General features: G+C 36.7%; 1 protein-coding gene across 1 annotated transcript; it reads right to left on the bottom strand.

Annotated features, from left to right (window-relative positions):
- Window positions 1–8,303: 8,303 nt before the first annotated feature.
- Window positions 8,304–16,801, bottom strand: LOC110787663 (uncharacterized). Its single transcript, XM_056833398.1, has 6 exons — window positions 15,940–16,801; window positions 11,705–11,958; window positions 11,431–11,554; window positions 11,061–11,359; window positions 10,866–10,982; window positions 8,304–9,028 (listed from the first exon to the last, which is right to left on the bottom strand). Exons 4-6 carry the CDS (start codon window positions 11,061–11,063, stop codon window positions 8,603–8,605), a joined length of 546 nt encoding a protein of 181 aa, XP_056689376.1. The 5' UTR covers window positions 11,064–11,359; window positions 11,431–11,554; window positions 11,705–11,958; window positions 15,940–16,801; the 3' UTR covers window positions 8,304–8,602.
- Window positions 16,802–17,778: the final 977 nt, after the last annotated feature.

Here is a 17,778-nt window from a genome sequence, read left to right as displayed (position 1 = left end):
ATCTGCCCCGAACCCGCTATAGTTTTGTTGGCACGAACATAAGACTCACCATTCCATGCATTACTCCCAACCGTTCCTCCACCACGTCCTCTTCCAGCAGAAGCTCCACCTCGGCCCCCACCATGGCCAGAAGCTGGTCCACCGCGACCATACCCCCTTCCACCTTTAGGTCTATCTCCCCACCATTACGGGAAGCCATGAATTTGGAAACATGTATCCTGGTCATGACCTTCACGGTTGCAATGGGTACAAAATTTGTCAGAATTATCAACATGCTTAGATTTACCTCGTGTATCGGATTGAACCTTAAAAGTCAATGTTGTCACGATCATCTTTTTCTAATGTCGAGCTTCCACCACGCAACATTTCTTCTTGAATCAAGCTTTGATAAGCACGATTTAATGATGGAAGTGGTTCTTGAGACAAAAGATTTGACCTTGCAGACCCATATGCACCATCAAGTCCAATTAAAAACCAATGCAATCGGTCTTCTTCCACCATTTGTGTGTATTGAGCACCAAGGCCAGACGTGCAGTTGCTACAACCTCCACACGTGCATGCCGGAACAACCACATAGGTAGTTAAGTCATCCCATATTTTGCTTAAGCGAGCAAAATACATCGCCACAGACTCTGTTTTCCCTTGCTTACAGTCAGCCAATGAAGATTTGAGTCGACAAATCCGAGTCCCATTCACCACACAATATCTCTCCTTCAAAACCTTTCATAATTCACTTGCATCTTCATAATAAGATAAAGTCGAACGTAGAGTTGGTTCGACAGTGTTTGATAGCCAAGCCACCAACATAGAGTGCACTGTGTTCCAATCTTCTAATTTCTCCTCTTCTGTAGGTTTTGGGACAGTCCCTTCCAAAAACCCAAACTTACGCTTTGCCTTCAACGCAGTTCGTATAGCTCTCGCCCATTCATCATAATTATCTCCGCGTAATTGGACTGGTGTGATTATGTTTCCTGGGTTATCATTTGAACCCAGAAAAAATACATCAATCTTCTTGGTTTTTCCTTCATCGTCTCCTGCCATCTCTCAGAAATTGTGATTCTTTTTTTTTTCTTTTTTTTTTTGTTGTGAAAATAATAATTTCTCTAAGTTCGTAACCTTACGCTCTTGATACCATGTTAAGATTCAACTTAATCTTGTGTTGTCTTTCATTCATCATGTACAATTCCTTTTATATGCAAATACAAAGAAAGTTACAATTTCCCAAAGGCAATGAAACCACCGTACTAATACCTCCTAATTAAGTAGGTAACTTCTTTAATAAAACCTCCTAGTTAAGTACAAGAAACTCACCATATAACTCCCCTAATAACTACTAATTAATCAAGGATCATAAACATCTCAATAAAAGTTCTTCATTTTCTTTTTTACCGGTAATAGAAAATGATAACAAATTCTAATCTAATTTATGGGTCAAATGTTGCCGAATTCAATTTAACTAACACCGTGTTCAATTTAATTTACCAAAATGTCCCTAGAGTGTTTTTTTGACCAATTTCGTCAACCATGACTTTTTTTTTTTACCAATTTGGTCAATAGTAAATTTTAACACTCAAATAATAATAAACATGAACATAATTCATCATCTCCAAGCACTTTCTTACAATTAAAACTTCATAATTGTCTTTTCTTAACTCCATTGATAATATTCTCACGTTTAATTTCAAGACCTTTAATAGTTGAAATTTAATCTATATAATCCAATAACAATTGTTTTGAGTATGTAATAGAAAATTAAAAGTTAGAAATTGATGATGAATTTGATCGAGTTATATGCATAAATCATTTAGTACTTTATCAATTATGGGTATCAACCCTATTCCCTTTATATTTAGAAGACAACCAAGGACCAATATGATCTATGCTCAAGTCATGATCAAAAGGCTACTTCACTTAAAATCAATCTATTTTCATTTTTCTGCATTTTTCTGGAGACATATTAATATTATTTAAACTTGCATAAAATAACTTAGTAATAAATGTGGTAGCAAATCCGAATCATATATTATAATATTATCATACCATTTTAAGCAAATCGAGTTACCTGCATAAAACTAAGATATCGATATGATCATCAATTGTCATCACATAACGTGCAAGGGAAAAAACCATTTATAATCGGGAGGATATACCATTACTGGTTATATAAAATAAGATTAACATGTAAATAATCATTTGTCTCTGTACTCTTTAGATTCTTTAATGCCCAAATCAATTTGGCTAAATTTGTGAGTAAGTTATAGTTATATCAATTTCATCTTATTATGTTAATGGTTATAAGTTATGATAATTGAATTTGAGTTACACCGAAACATAATGAGGTCTCAAAAGGTGAAAAAGAAAGTTCGGGTCCTAAAAGGTGAAAAAACGAAAAGGTTAATCCTCAAAATTTGGAATCACTTTAACCATTTAACTTAAGACTGAGATGAGTTTGATGACCATCTAAAAGAATCTGGTATTATTTTAGCATTGATTGATCCAGGAACAAATCAATGGAACGGTGTGTCGGAAAGGAAAAACATGACCCTACTTGATATGGTCAGGTCAATGATGAGTCAAGCCTAACTTTCTTTACAATTTTGGGGACATCCGTTGCAAACTGCAACACTCACATTGAATCGTGCCCCATCTAAATATGCTTAAAAGACTACATAAGAATTATGGACTGGGACACTGCCAAGTTTTCTTTTCAAAAGATTTGGGGTTGTGAAGCATATGTCAAGCGATGATCGTTTGGCCATCTGAGAGTTCTCGTTTTTGACTCCCTAAGGCATAATAACTTCATTAAGTGTACTATAACTCGGAATAATGATGTTTGTTCCTCATGTCCTCTTAGAGAACATGTAAAATTGCCTTTTGTTTCTTTTAATTCTAGCACATTTATGCCTTTTGACAATCCATAGGGATAGTTGGACTTCTCCGGTTTTGAGCTCAATGAGCCATCGTTATTACATTTTGTTATTGGATGATTTATCTAATTTTTTGTGGACATTCCCTTTATCGAATAAATCTCAAGTTTTTCAACGTTTGCATCATTTAGAGCTTTCATTCGCACTCAATATGAACGGGAAGTAAAGACCATTAACTTTGATAACGGGCCTTATTGGCATTTTTGTATGCTTAATGTGATTTTTTTGCCTTTCATGTCCACATACATCTTCACAAAATGGGAATGTCAAAAGTAAAATTTGTTCTAATAACAACATAGTTCGAACCCTTCTAGTTCATGCTTCCCTCCCTCCCTCCCTCGTTTTGGCATCATGATTTGCAAATGGAAACTTACCTCCTAAACATCCTTCCGATTAAGAAGTTGGCCTACCAATCTCCCCTCCGGGTTCTTTATCAGAAGGATCTGTCTTATTCTCATCACTAGGTATTTGGGTTTATGTTATCCTCTCTTTCTTTCCACTACCATAAATAAGCTGTAACCCCGTTCTACCCCGTGTATGTTTTTAGGATACCATCCTAATCATCGTAGTTACAAATGTTATGATTTATCGTCAAATAAAATCATCACTAGTCACCATGTTATTTTTTATGACACTCAATTCCCGTTTTCCAAGTTGCATACTCCTCAAAGTCAAACATAGGATTTTTTGGATGATAGTCTGATACCTTTTGTGATCCAACAATTGGTTTCTCTCTAAAAAAAATAGTGGAAAATGATCCAATATTGCAACCTAATCCAAAACTCCCTAATTCTTCTTGTTCTTATGTGGTCCCCACCCCACCTTGTCCCTCATCTTTGTGTCAGCCTGCTGGAGTTGTCCATACTAGCATTGTCAGCCTACACGGCCTTGGAAAGAAATGTAACACCCTAATAATTCCTTACTTTTATAAAACCATTTTCCAACTTAAAATAAAGGAATTACTAAAGCATTACCGCCACCGTGATAACGGTTAAGGCTATTACCAGAATTACGCAGCGGAATTTAATGTCAACTAACTTTTGAAAACATAATTAATAAATACCGAGGCCTCCTACAATTTGGAACCATAATGGACCAAAACCAAAGTATAAAAAGTTCAACAATTTCAAACGTAATTAAAGTATTAAATAAAATAGTTTCAAAGAATGAAAGCATGCAACTCTCTCAATCATCCCAAGCCACATGATTTCGATCGTACTTGATCTACCAACCTGCTATATTATTCTACTCCCCAACAATGAAAATGCAAATGATGGATCATCATAGGGTCATTAAGGCAAAGACCATGACTAGAAACACACAAAGCACGTAGACAGCAAAAGCTGAGTACTTACAAGCATAGAGTAAATGAAACTAAAACATGCATCACTCACTAAGTACTAATCAACATGCAAAAGCCATATAATAATTAACAAACAATCATGAGATACAAGACTCTACTCTTGACTCGACTCTTGACTCACAATTTAATTAGAATAAGCTTCGAACGGGACAAAAGAATATCCCATAAAGGAAAGGTGATGGGAGCCAACCATACACCAAAGAATAAATAATAAAATCGGGCCATACCGAGTGTCGGGCCATACCGACGGAATTCCTGCGCATAATATAAATGAAACAACGTCTTGTATCATTAGTAGGAGTACGAGCTTTCCGGCAAGACTCCCCCCATTGTTCATACTCAAGGTATATACGTTCCAAGAGTTTTGAAGCTTGTTCGGGTTACACTTTACGTTTATTAATATTTTATTCAAGGCGAACTCAAGACTCGACAATGTAAACACATACAATTAATAAACGACAACCAAAACAATCTTATTTTAATGCTTTAAGACTTGTGATCAACCAAACAAGACACTTGTGATATTACTACCATGTTCCTCCTCACCAAAGTGAGACTCCACATCATGCACATTAACATGAGGGTTGTGCCCTTGAACGACAAATCCTAATTCATTTCATACATAATATTCCCAACTGAACCCTACATGTGCGGTGGCTTACGTGAGCTAACCCTTCACATGTGGTAAAATAAATAGTACAACGAGGTACGAATAAATGGCTCAAAGTATGCTAGACATCCCGTACAATAGCATACAAATAAATAATCCATCCCTTGCATGTGAAATAAACCATACATGCATAAATATTGAACAACATGATTGACAATGAAATCCATACTCATAATAATCTCAACATGCTTGTTCAACCAATAATTCAACAATTCCAATATAATAATCCACATGATCGTTCATCAAACCAAATATGAATCCACATAATATAATTCACATCAACAACAATCATGTAATGTCTTTGACACATGGTGTGGTCGCCCTAGACTTGTACGTACCTGGAATACCTAAGTACGGGGGCCACTGTGCGAATCACAACTTACTAGAAATTAACTCCTATAAACACAATGGAGAAACTTAATTATTATCCATGTTTACTAAATTTCCAGCAACTTTGTTTAGTTTTAAAACACTTGAATTAATTAGAACTTAATCGTTCATTAATAAAATAATCCTCTCAATCAATCGTTTAAAACCCTAGCATGAAATTAATTTATTTTCATGTATAAAACCATTAAAAGTCAACGTTTTAAGTCTTTACAATATTCTGAAATATATAATTGATTATCATAATTAAATTCATCATCTAATTATGCTAATCAATCGCCCATAAGGCTTAGATTAAAACTCCAATCATAGTTTGTAATTAAAACCATTAAAACTAATAAAAATTAAAGCTTTAATATATACTTCAAATCTGAAAAATTATAATATTTCAATTCAAAACATTCTTCAATAATTCAAACATCCAAATCCTCAAAATTCTGTGTTCATAACCGATCCCAGCATTTTAATTAATCAAAACCAATAATAACAAATATAATTTAAATACGGAATTGAAATAGAATAGGCAAGGAAGAAGAGAATTATACCAATCCGGCCTATAGCAAGGTACAATCACGAATTGAATGTGATTGGGAGAAAAAGGATTGAAAATATACGGAGTATGATACACACAACACACGGTTGTGTGTGTGTGTTGCGTGCGGTGCAAGCACAAAGGCAGGGGCGGCAGCACGGCTAGGCAGCGAGCACGAGTGAGAGAGAGTGTGCGAGTATGTGTGGCTGTGTTGAGGGCAACAAGCAGCAACAACGAGTGAGGGGCGTCGAGTGCTCGGGGCTGGGCACGACGCAAGGGAAGCCAGAGAAAAGGGGAAAGTGAAAAACTGCAGCAGGAATTTAGAATGCTCATAACTTTTAATCTACAACTCGGAATGGATCAATTCTTCAGGCAACTTTTTGAGATCTACAACTTTGAAGAAGAAAACTTTTTCTGAAAACGAACGGAAGTAGGAGAAAAACGGCCAAACATAAGTTCGACGAAAGAAAGAAGAATTTAGGGTTAGGGTTTTATTTTTAGGTTTAATGAATAATAGGGAGCGATTTTGAGGGTGAGCACCTATATTTATAGGCTTAGGAAACTCAGAGATGGGCTAGGCTTTAGGATTCCCTTTCGGGCTTCATTAAACATAAGATGGGCTTGTTTAATTTGTTTGGACTTGAACTCGGAATTGAATTGGGCTAGATTCATTTAAAATCGTTTTACTTTTTAAACCCAATTAAATTCTCAACATTAAATAATAAATTCGTTTAATATTCTAATTAAATAAAATACATTTAAATAACATTTAAATGCGTTTTAAATTCTCAAAATCATAAAAATACTTTATAAATATAATAAAATATATTTATAAAATACAGAAAAATACGAGGTATTACAAGAAACCAGTTCCATCTTTCCAATCCCTCCTTCAGCTGGGCCAATCCATTAAATCCCCTCCACACCATTCCACTAACTAATCCAATTCCACAGTAGCCCCTCATGCACCGCGTCCGGTTACTCGTAGTGAACGAGGTATTTTTAAACCAAAGCGTCACTTTAATCTTCACACAACGGTTTCTGAATCTCCTCTACCACGCAACCCCGTGTCTGCTCTTCGTGACTTGAATTGGAAAATGGCTATGGATGATGAATATAATTCTCTTACTAAAAATAAGACGTGGGAGTTGGTGCCCGTCCATCTAATGTTAATGTGATTCGACCTATGTGAATTTTGACGGTTCTTTTGAGAGGAATAAAGCCCGTCTTGTAGGAGATGACGTAGGTTAACAAGTTGGCGTGGATTGTGGAGAGACTTTTAGTCCGGTAGTTAAACCTAGGCCGACAACCATTCGCATTTTTCTCAGTATTGCTCTCTCCATATCATGGCCCATTCGCCAACTTGATGTGAAAAATGCTTTCTTGCATGGAGAACTCAAGGAAGTTGTGTATATGCATCAACCTATGGGCTTCAAGGACCCAAATCATCCTTCTCATGTCTTCTTATTGAGAAGTCTCTTTATGATTTTAAGTAAGCCCCCCGAGCCTGGTTTAAGCGGTTTGCTGAGTCTTTATCTACAACTGGGTTTACTCAAAACATATAAGATAACTCTCTCTTCATTTCCAATAAGGTACTAGTATGGTTACATTCTTTTGTATGTGGATGATATTATCTTGACTTCTTCCTCAGATGCTTTTCGTAAGTCCATCTTCTCACTTGTTAGCTCAGAGTTCTCTATGAAAGCCTTGGGGACTTTGAGTTACTTCTTGGGTGTTGATGTAACTCGTCATGCAGGTGGTTTATTTCTATCCCAGCGAAAATATGCCGCCGACACTACAAGAAATCACCGTTTTTCCGACCGTCAAAAGTGGTCGGAAAAATGGGAAAAATGGTCGCTAAATTTTTTTGCGACTGAAAGTGGTCGGTAAGGCCTAGTCGGAATTCTACTGGTCGGAATGTTAGGAAAATACGACTGAAATGTGGTCGTTAAAATTCACCGACAACTTCACCGACCAATTAGTGGTTGCAGAATTTCCGACCACCAAAGTAGTCGCCAAATTCACGACTACAAAAGTAGTCGGAAATTCACGACTACAAAAGTAGTCGGAAATTACCGACTACAAAAGTAGTCGCTAAATTAACGACTACTTTCGTGGTCGTGAATTTGTCGACTACAATGGTGGTCGAAAATTTAACGACTAAAACTGTTGTCGGCAATTTAGCGACTACACATGTGGTCGTTAATTTTGCGACTACCATCGTAGTCGGTATTTTACGACCACTCTGGTGGTCGTTTTTTAGCGACTATAATTGTAGTCGCAAAAATACAATGCCTGCTATTCAATATAAGGAAAATTACGACTACTTGAGTAGTCGTTAAAAGCTTTTAACGACTACTTAAGTAGTCGCAATTTCCCTGCTATAATTCATGCTATAATTTCCCTGCTATTCAATTTCCCTGCTATTCAAATACAATGCCTACTCAATATTCAATTTCCCTGCTATTCAATATAATTCCTGCGACCACAATATTCAAAACACGAACTACGGAGTACAAAGCTTTGATAATATTAACAAACTTGTTCATACTGATAATACATAACTACGAGTTAATACATAAATATATAGAAAATATATTTGAAAATCTACAAAGTAGCTAGCCCAGCCCCTCCAGCCCCTCCGCCAGGGGGATCTTGACGGTCTTGAGACTGAAATTGACTACACTGACTGAACATCCTTCCATAGTTCTCCATTGCCTCTTTCACTCGGCAATCACCTTTGCTTGGACCCTATCATTTTCTTCTTTTTCTTCTTTCTCCCTTTGGCGCTCTAGTCGCTCTGCATCTCTCTGCCTTTGTAGCTCTTCCTTCTCCTTTTGTAGCTCTTCCTTCTCCCTTTGTCGCTCCAGTCTCTCTTCTTCTCTCTCCCTTAGTATCTGAGCTTGTGTCGCCTCCAACGCTTGGGTCTTTTGAGTAAATTTTTCTTGAAATTGCGAATAAAGGGAAGGTATGTATGAGCTAGAAGAACCACCTCCCCTCGAAGGTGGTGCATAATACAAATGTGAGCCACTCCCCAAGCCATGGACCTTTCCCTTCTTTCTCCCACCAACTGTCTCAAAAAATATTTGATTTTGATCCTTTTCAGTGCCTTTTTCACGGCATTCAGCAACAGTCTTTTCATATGTTTCCTACAAGAATTGAAATGATTAACAAACATGCATAACAATTACGCACAACACTTCATAAGCATTCAATCAACAAACGAACCTATATTCAAAATCTAAATATTTTACATGATTTATATGAGTAGTTATATGTTTATGAAACTCATTTCAAGTTCGTTTTGCACTCCTAAGGGTCATTTGGGTCGTTATGGAATATTTTATGCCTAAAAATGCTATTTTTGTTCCCAACTATCAACAAACGAACCTATATTAAAAATCTAAACCTTTTACATGATTCATATTTGTAGTTACATGTTTATGAAACTCATTTCAAGTTCGTTTTGCACTCCTAAGGGTCATTTGGGTCGTTATGGGTCATTTTATGCCTAAAAATGTCATTTTCGTTCCCAACTATCAACAAACAAACATTTTACAAAATCTAAACCTTTTACATGATTCATATGAGTACTTACATGTTTATGAAACTCATTTCAAGTTCGTTTTGGACGCCTAAGGGTCATTTGGGTCGTTATGGGTCATTTTATGCCTAAAAATGTCATTTTCGTTCCCAACTCAACAAACGAACATTTTACAAAATCTAAACCTTATTCATGATTCATATGAGTACTTACATGTTTATGAAACTCATTTCAAGTTCGTTTTGGACGCCTAAGGGTCATTTGGGTCGCTATGGGTCATTTTATGCCTAAAAATGTCATTTCCGTTCCCAACTATCAACAAACGAACATTTTACAAAATCTAAACCTTATTCATGATTCATATGAGTACTTACATGTTTATGAAACTCATTTCAAGTTCGTTTTGGACGCCTAAGGGTCATTTGGGTCGTTATGGGTCATTTTATGCCTAAAAATGTCATTTTCGTTCCCAACTATCAACAAACGAACATTTTACAAAATCTAAACCTTATTCATGATTCATATGAGTACTTACATGTTTATGAAACTCATGTCAAGTTCGTTTTGGACGCCTAAGGGTCATTTGGGTTGTTATGGGTCATTTTATGCCTAAAAATGTCATTTTCGTTCCCAACTATCAACAAACGAACATTTTACAAAATCTAAACCTTATTCATGATTCATATGAGTACTTACATGTTTATGAAACTCATTTCAAGTTCATTTTGGACGCTTAAGGGTCATTTGGGTCGTTATGGGTCATTTTATGCCTAAAAATGTCATTTTCGTTCCCTCAACAAACGAATATTTTACAAAATCTAAACCTTATTCATGATTCATATGAGTACTTACATGTTTATGAAACTCATTTCAAGTTCGTTTTGGACGCCTAAGGGTCATTTGGGTCGTTATGGGTCATTTATGACTAAAAATATTTTCCATTCTTTTTTACATAATAAAATCAAGGAAAGTTCAACATTTATCACCAAAGAATCCTTATTTTTATTTCAAATTGTAAACAAATAATAGCTCATCCAATTATAATATGTGCATATATGACTAATATAGGACTAGTAGCAAACTTCACTCACTTAGTCACTTATACTCAAAGCAAATACTCAAAATTAGAACATCAACAACACAACTAACCAACCAAAACTACCTAAACACAAAATTTGTGTTTTTAAGTTTTTACAAAATATGATTATAGTTTTCCATAAGAGTCTCAGTTTTTCCATAGTTTTTGCTATAATAAAATCAAGGAAAGTTCAACATATATCACCAAAGAGTCCTTATTTTTATTTCATATTGAAAACAAATAGCATTTCATCCAATTATAATATGTGCATATATGACTAATATAGGACTAGTAGCAAACTTCACTCACTTAGTCACTTATACTCAAAGCAAATACTCAAAATTAGAACATCAACAACATTTACCTTGATCTGTTTCGCTTTGCTACTGCATGGTACATTCCCTTTACCCGGTATGTTCTTCGTGTGCGTCCTCAAATTTAACTCACCGGCCGTAGGCAAAGCACCTCCATTGTCTTTTGCCTTAGTATAAAGTAATTTGTGTAAGTATTCAACGTAATTACATATTTAGGTCAAAGTAAGCTACATAATTATATTTACCATTTTTTTGCATGTTCTACTGTGGAAATGGAACCTTGAAAATGTGTTGGTTCAATTGAATTTGTTAGTGAACCGCCTCTCCTATTCTTCTTTGAACGCTCAGACTTTTTCAGGAATTCAGGATCCTCCGTTGCATGCCTCATCATCTCTTTATGCACCTCCTCAGGCAACCAATCAGGACGTTTTCCACCACTTCTTGACGTGATGTAGTTGTGTGTGTCCTTTAGTCTTTGCCCCGCTTTTTCATGGTAGTCATGCAAGGCCAAGTTGTCGTACTTCGGTGGCCACTTGTGAGTCTGCTACAAAATTTCGACAAAGTTAGGTTTATAACTAAAAGTGAATGTATTAAGTAATATGAAATTGATTATACCTTGAACAAATTAAACCAATGCTCTTTGGTATGGTTATCCACCTGTGTATAACACGTCCACGGACTCTTGTAATACTTTTGAATGACACTCGTGATGTGTCGGGCGAGGGAACTATGATCAAACCTAACATAATGAAAGAAGGAAAAGAAAATTAGTCGGTGGTTAATAAAATTCTAAGTCATACCATAGTTTACCAAATAAGGAAAATTAGTCGGTAGTTACTAAAGTTTTAAGCCATACCATAGTTTACCAAAAAAAGAAACTTAATCATACCATAGTTCACCAGGTGTCATCCAAAACACTCCCGGCTCAACAACCACTTCATCTTGTTGTGTCTCAGGTACAACCTCACTATCATACTCACCCTGAGTCATGTCATCATCAAAGAAGGTATCCTGAGTGGATTATGTGATATGTGGACTATCGCGAGCACCTCCATGAGCACCTCCACGAGCACCCCCACGAGCACCTTTACGTCCACCTCTACGAACACGGCCACTGCCTGAACTATCCCCTCGACCAGACATCTGTTTAATTAGTAAAACAAAAACCAAACATTAGCTATATAAATAAATTCCAAAAACAGTAAACGTTCGATATATGTAAGTTTCTAATAAGAAGTACATGCTATGGTTATCAACTTTCGCTCCTTACAAATAGATAGCATAATTCGCGTTTCAAACAAAAGATTAACAAACTACATCTTAATGTATGTTCAACACAACATTTTACAAACTAAATTGAATCAATCACATCAAGAACATGCTAGCTAGTCGTCGTATGCATCATCATCAAACTCATCATCATCAAACTCATCATCAACATCATCATCGTCACTTGTCTCAAACTCAGCATCCTCATCGCCACTTGTCTCAAACTCATCAGCCTCAACATCGTCTTCATCTATCACGTCCTCATCATCTTCTTGATCTTCATAATCTGGAATCTCTTCCGGAGCACAAATAGCTGAAGAATCCTCATTGGCATCTTCCTGGAGAAATTCTAAGTCAACCGGAGCATCAATCACTGACCTTGCCTTAGTCTTAAACACAGCCCACCATTGGTCTTTATCCCTCTTCAAACTGGGGTAAGGAGCAAAGTACACTTGGCTAACTTGGTAAGACAATATAAACGGGTCGTACTTTGGGTACCTCTTAGAATGATTGACCTCCACAAGTTTGTATTGTTCGTGAATGTTCATACCTTTCACGGAGTCCATCCAACTGCACTTAAACAAGATTATCTTGTACTCTCGAAGCTTACCACAATAGGCAACTTCAACCACCTCCTCTAAAATGGCAAAGTAGTCAATTTCTTCGTGACTTTGTACACACACTCCATAATTCATAGTTGACTTGTCTTTTCCATAGTCATGCGTGTGAAAATTATATCCATTCACATAGAAATGACTCCATGTTCTCACTTGTCTAGAGGGGCCCATTGCAAGAGCGCGTATCACATCATCAGTTATCAAAGACCGGAGAACCTAATTTGTAGAAGAAATCAGTAATTTGTGACTTAAACCATATGAACAATACTCCAAATATCAATATAAACAATACAAAATTAATCTCAAGTGTGACTTAAACCATTCAGGGTATTGGGCTTCGAATTTACTCCAAATATCCTCCATAGCTATGTGAGGATGAATTTGGCGAATATGCTCCTCAAATTTCCTATGGGAATTAAATATTAGTTTATTACCTTTCATAATTAAATATCACAGTGTTAATGAGTTGGTCAAAAAAGTTCTTTTCAATGTGCATGACATCTAGGTTGTGCCTGAGAAGCAAATCCTTCCAGTATAGGATTTCCCATAGAATACTTTGTTTGAACCAACCCTTTTTGGCACTCTTCAACTTCTTAAGAGCCTCGGGACCATCAGTTGCTTTAGGCAAGTCCTTCACACATTGCCACAATTCTTCACCACTCATTATATGCGGACCCATGCCATTTTCAACTTTGTTTTTGCAGAAAGCTGTTTTATTCTTCCGAAAAGGGTGACCTTGTGGAAGAAATTGTCGATGGCAATCAAACCATGAAACTTTACCTCCATGTTCTAGCCAAAATGCCTTGGACTTATCCACACAGTAAGGGCATGCCTTCTTTTCGGCAGTGGACCATCCAGATAGCATTCCATATGCAGGAAAATCACTAATAGTCCACAAAACGGCTGCGCGGAGGTTGAAATTTTGCTTGCTTGATATGTCATAAGTCATAGCCCCAACCTCCCATAACTGTTTCAACTCTTCGATGAGCGGTTGCATGTACACATCCAAGTGTCCCTTTGGATTTTTAGGACCGGGAACGAGCAAAGAAAGGAACATGAAGGGTTTTTTTCATACACATCGATGGAGGCAAGTTGTATGGTGTAAGAATAACAGGCCAACATGAATATTGGGAGCCAAACTTACCATGGGGGGCAAATCCATCCGTGCACAAACCAAGCCTAACATTTCGAGGCTCTGATGCGAAATCAGGAAAGGTTGCATCCAAGTGCTTCCATGCTTCACTATCACTAGGATGTGCAAAGGTGTTTTGAACTCGAGGATTCTTGGCGTGCCAAGTCATATCCTCGGAAACGTTCTTGGTGGCATACAACCTTTGCAACCTAGGTGTGATTGGAAAATAGATCATGACTTTAGCCGGTACAAGTTTGCCTTTAGAAGTCTTCCTATACCGATCACTTCCACAGACTCTACATTTATCTTATTGTGCATCGGCTTTCCAGAAGAGCAAACAACCTTTAGGACATGTGTGGATCCTCTCGTGAGGAAGTTCCAATCCATGAAGAACCTTCTTTGTACTATTGAAAGTTCTACCCATTTGGTTGTTATTTGGAATAGCATCATTCATCAAAGAAGCAAACCCATCCACACACCTGTATTGTAACTTGAATTCACATTTCAAACTTGCAATTCTTGATGCCATCTCCAACACAGATAGGTTGCTCCCTTCATATAATGGATCTTCAGCTGCCTTTAGAAGGTCGATAAGCTTCTTGGCTTCAACATTTGGCTCTTCTTCAACCACATCGACCTCTTCGTTCAACATATGTTCTTGATTATTTCCAAGAGCATCGATAACCATATCACGGTATGGATTTGTTTGAACACGCGAGGCGGACTCTCCAAAACTTTCCCCTTGACATACCCATTCATAGTAATTACGAACAAAACCCTTCTTGTACAGATGTAGTCTAACTGTTTCAACATCATAGAACCGTCTGTTATCACACAGGGGACATGGGCATCTTATTTTGTCACCGTCACCACAACTTGGATGCTCTTTGCAAAACTCAATGAACTCTGTAACCCCATTGAGAAACTCGGGCTTAATATTGCGCCCATCAAGTCTATCATACATCCATTTCCGCTCCGTCCTTTTCATGATACCAAATTCTACACCCTCAACAAAAATATGTTACTAATTAATCAAATAATAACTTGGTGGGTTAATCCTTCATTGGTAATTTTTTTTGGATGCAATTCCTCTTAGGTTTTGCTCAAGAAACATTGATCATGTACAAGTTTCATTTTAGTCTATTTCTTAAGAAGTTAACAAGTTTGATTTATCCATTTTTGGCAACCCCTTTATAATATATATTATTTTTTTTACCAACATTTGCACTTTTTACCAACATTTACACTTACACTTTTTCAAAGAACATTATTATTATAGTAGCTAATTAAATTTCTTGTTTTAAATCAACTATATTTAACCAATCAATAACAAATCAATAAATCAACAACTAAAATAAATCCACAAATAAATCAAACAAAAATCAAAAAAATCAGTATACAGTTTGAACAACATTGGTTGGAGGCTGAAAACCGATCGGCAAGCATTAAGTATGTTGTTTTGCAACATTCTTTATTCACTGTACTCTTTGTTTTTTTGTGAAGATTTTTATATTTATGGCATGGTATTTCACATTCTAAATTTAATTTCAGCAACACAAATTGCAGTGATTTAGTGCCAATCCAGCAGAGAAAACTACCTCTCAATGGGGTTTCACCAATCTTCCTACGCAGAAATATTGTGTGGTGGCACAATATTGAAGAATCATGAATTTTAAACCATCACAAATAGCACAAGTGCACTAACGAATACGAAGGATTAACCATCACAAATAGCACATTAGTGGAAATGTGGAATCTAAGGCTAAGGGAACACAACAATCAAATTTTAAATCGACAAATAAACCAACAAAAATTAAAAACAAATCGACAAGTAAATCAACAAAAATAAAAAATCAGCAAATAAAATTCCCAATCATTCGTGGATACTGTTATTCAAACAATGCACATTTAAGCTATAATTGTAATTATATTCTTGCTTAATAACATTATATGGTTTCTTCTCATTTATTTTAGAGCTTTACAAAGTTACAAAATGGAACCAGATTTCATATTTGGTTCAAATTCAAGTTTTTACACCAATTAATGAAATTGGTTAGGGTTTGAAAACTTGTAAATTACTATCAATGATAGAAGAAAGAGATGTACCTCATAAGGGAGAGGGGTTGAGAGGAGCTTCGTCGTTGAAGGCAGCGGTTGGCGGTGGTTGTTGGTGGCTGGGTCGCGTGTTGGTGGCTGCGTCGTCGGCTAAGTCGCGTGTTGGTGGTTGTGTCGTCGGCTCTTGGTTGCCGGTGGCTGCGTCGTCGGCTCTTGGTTGCCGGTGGCTGCGTCGGCTCTTGTGGCAGTGGTTGTTGGTTTGTTAGTGGTGGTGGATGTCGTTGGTTTTCTGGTTGTTTTTCAGATCTGGTGTTAGGTATTGAAGAGGGAGGTCTTTGAATTAACCGACCATATTGAATTCAACCAGCAAACCCCTCTTTCATTTAAAACATTTAACGACCAAAATTTTAGTCGGACTTACGAATTTCTGCGACCAAAATTAACGACCAAAACTTTATTTTTTTATTTTTTTTTGTTATTTTTTTTACCAACTACAAAGTAGTCGCAAAACTTGATATCAACGACTACATATAAAGTAGTCGGAATTTACCGACTAAAATATTTGGTCGCTATAATTTATTGGTCGGAATATTTTTTTGAAAAATGTTGTTTTGGTCGACTTAACTCACGACTACAAAGTAGTCGTTGTTTACCTTTAAAGTAGTCGCAACTTACCGACCACAATTTTTAGTCGTAAAAATTTAAATTTAACGACCAACACTATTTTAGTGGCTAAAATCAAATTTTACCGACTACTATACTTGTGGTCGAAAAATTCAGTCGTAAAATCACCGCTTTCTTGTAGTGCGAGTTAATTGATCGGGCAGGCATGTCATCTCTCACTATGGTTGACACCCCGAAGCTCATTGCTAACTCCAGCCCTCCATATGAGGATCCAACGCATTATCGGAACCTTAACGAGACTCTTTGGTACCTCGCGTTCACGATACTCAATATTACACATGTCGTGCATGCATGACTCCTAGGAGGAACATATACATGCGCTCAAATGCATTGTCCGCTACATTCAAGGTACTCTTGATCAGGGGTTACCTCTATATCCATCTACAACATCCACTCTCATTTCTTATACTGATATAGATTGGGGTGGATGTCCGGATACCGAACGGTCTACATCAGGCTATTGCGTGTTTCTTGGTGAATTGGTCGGCTAAACGCTAACCGACTTTATCACGGTCGAGTGCGGAGGTCGAAAATCGAGGCGTTGCAATTGTAGTTTCTCAGTCATGTTGGTTACGAAACCTTGTTTTGGAACTCCATTGTCATATTCAAGAAGCTAAATTGATGTATTGTGATAATGTTAGTGCGACATATCTCTCTGGAAACCCAGTTCAACATGAACGCGCCAAATATATCGAGATGGATATTCACTTTGTTAGCGCAAAAGTTGTTAAGGGGAAAGTTCGCGTTCTCCATGTTCATTCATGTTACCGGATTGCTGATATATTTACAAAGGGTCTTCCCTTGGTTTTAATTGAAGCATTTTGGGACAATATATCCCAGCGTACGACAACCTCCCGTTTTGACTGCGGGGTGTGATAAAATATAAGTCAAACAATATTTATTTAGTAAATAGTTTGTAATTAAGTGTGCTATATTATGTTAACTAAATTTTAGGTAATTATACGCTTTACGTTTGTATATATAACAGCTTTGTCAGCATAATCAATGGAGGAATTATCTTCCAATAGATATCAAGTAAGCCTAAATGCATGCATGTGTCCTTTATACTTTATAGAGCGTAACAATTAAAAATCATTTTACACTGAAAACGTTTTACACTCTACCAAATGGAGCCTTAGTATCTCTCTGAAGTCTGAACTGTAGGAAATTATCCGTTTAGGTGAAAATCTCATTTTCAACTATTCT

Source organism: Spinacia oleracea, chromosome 6, assembly GCF_020520425.1.
Source record: "Spinacia oleracea cultivar Varoflay chromosome 6, BTI_SOV_V1, whole genome shotgun sequence".
Lineage (NCBI taxonomy): Eukaryota > Viridiplantae > Streptophyta > Magnoliopsida > Caryophyllales > Amaranthaceae > Spinacia > Spinacia oleracea.
This window is presented reverse-complemented; position numbering and strand designations above follow the sequence as displayed.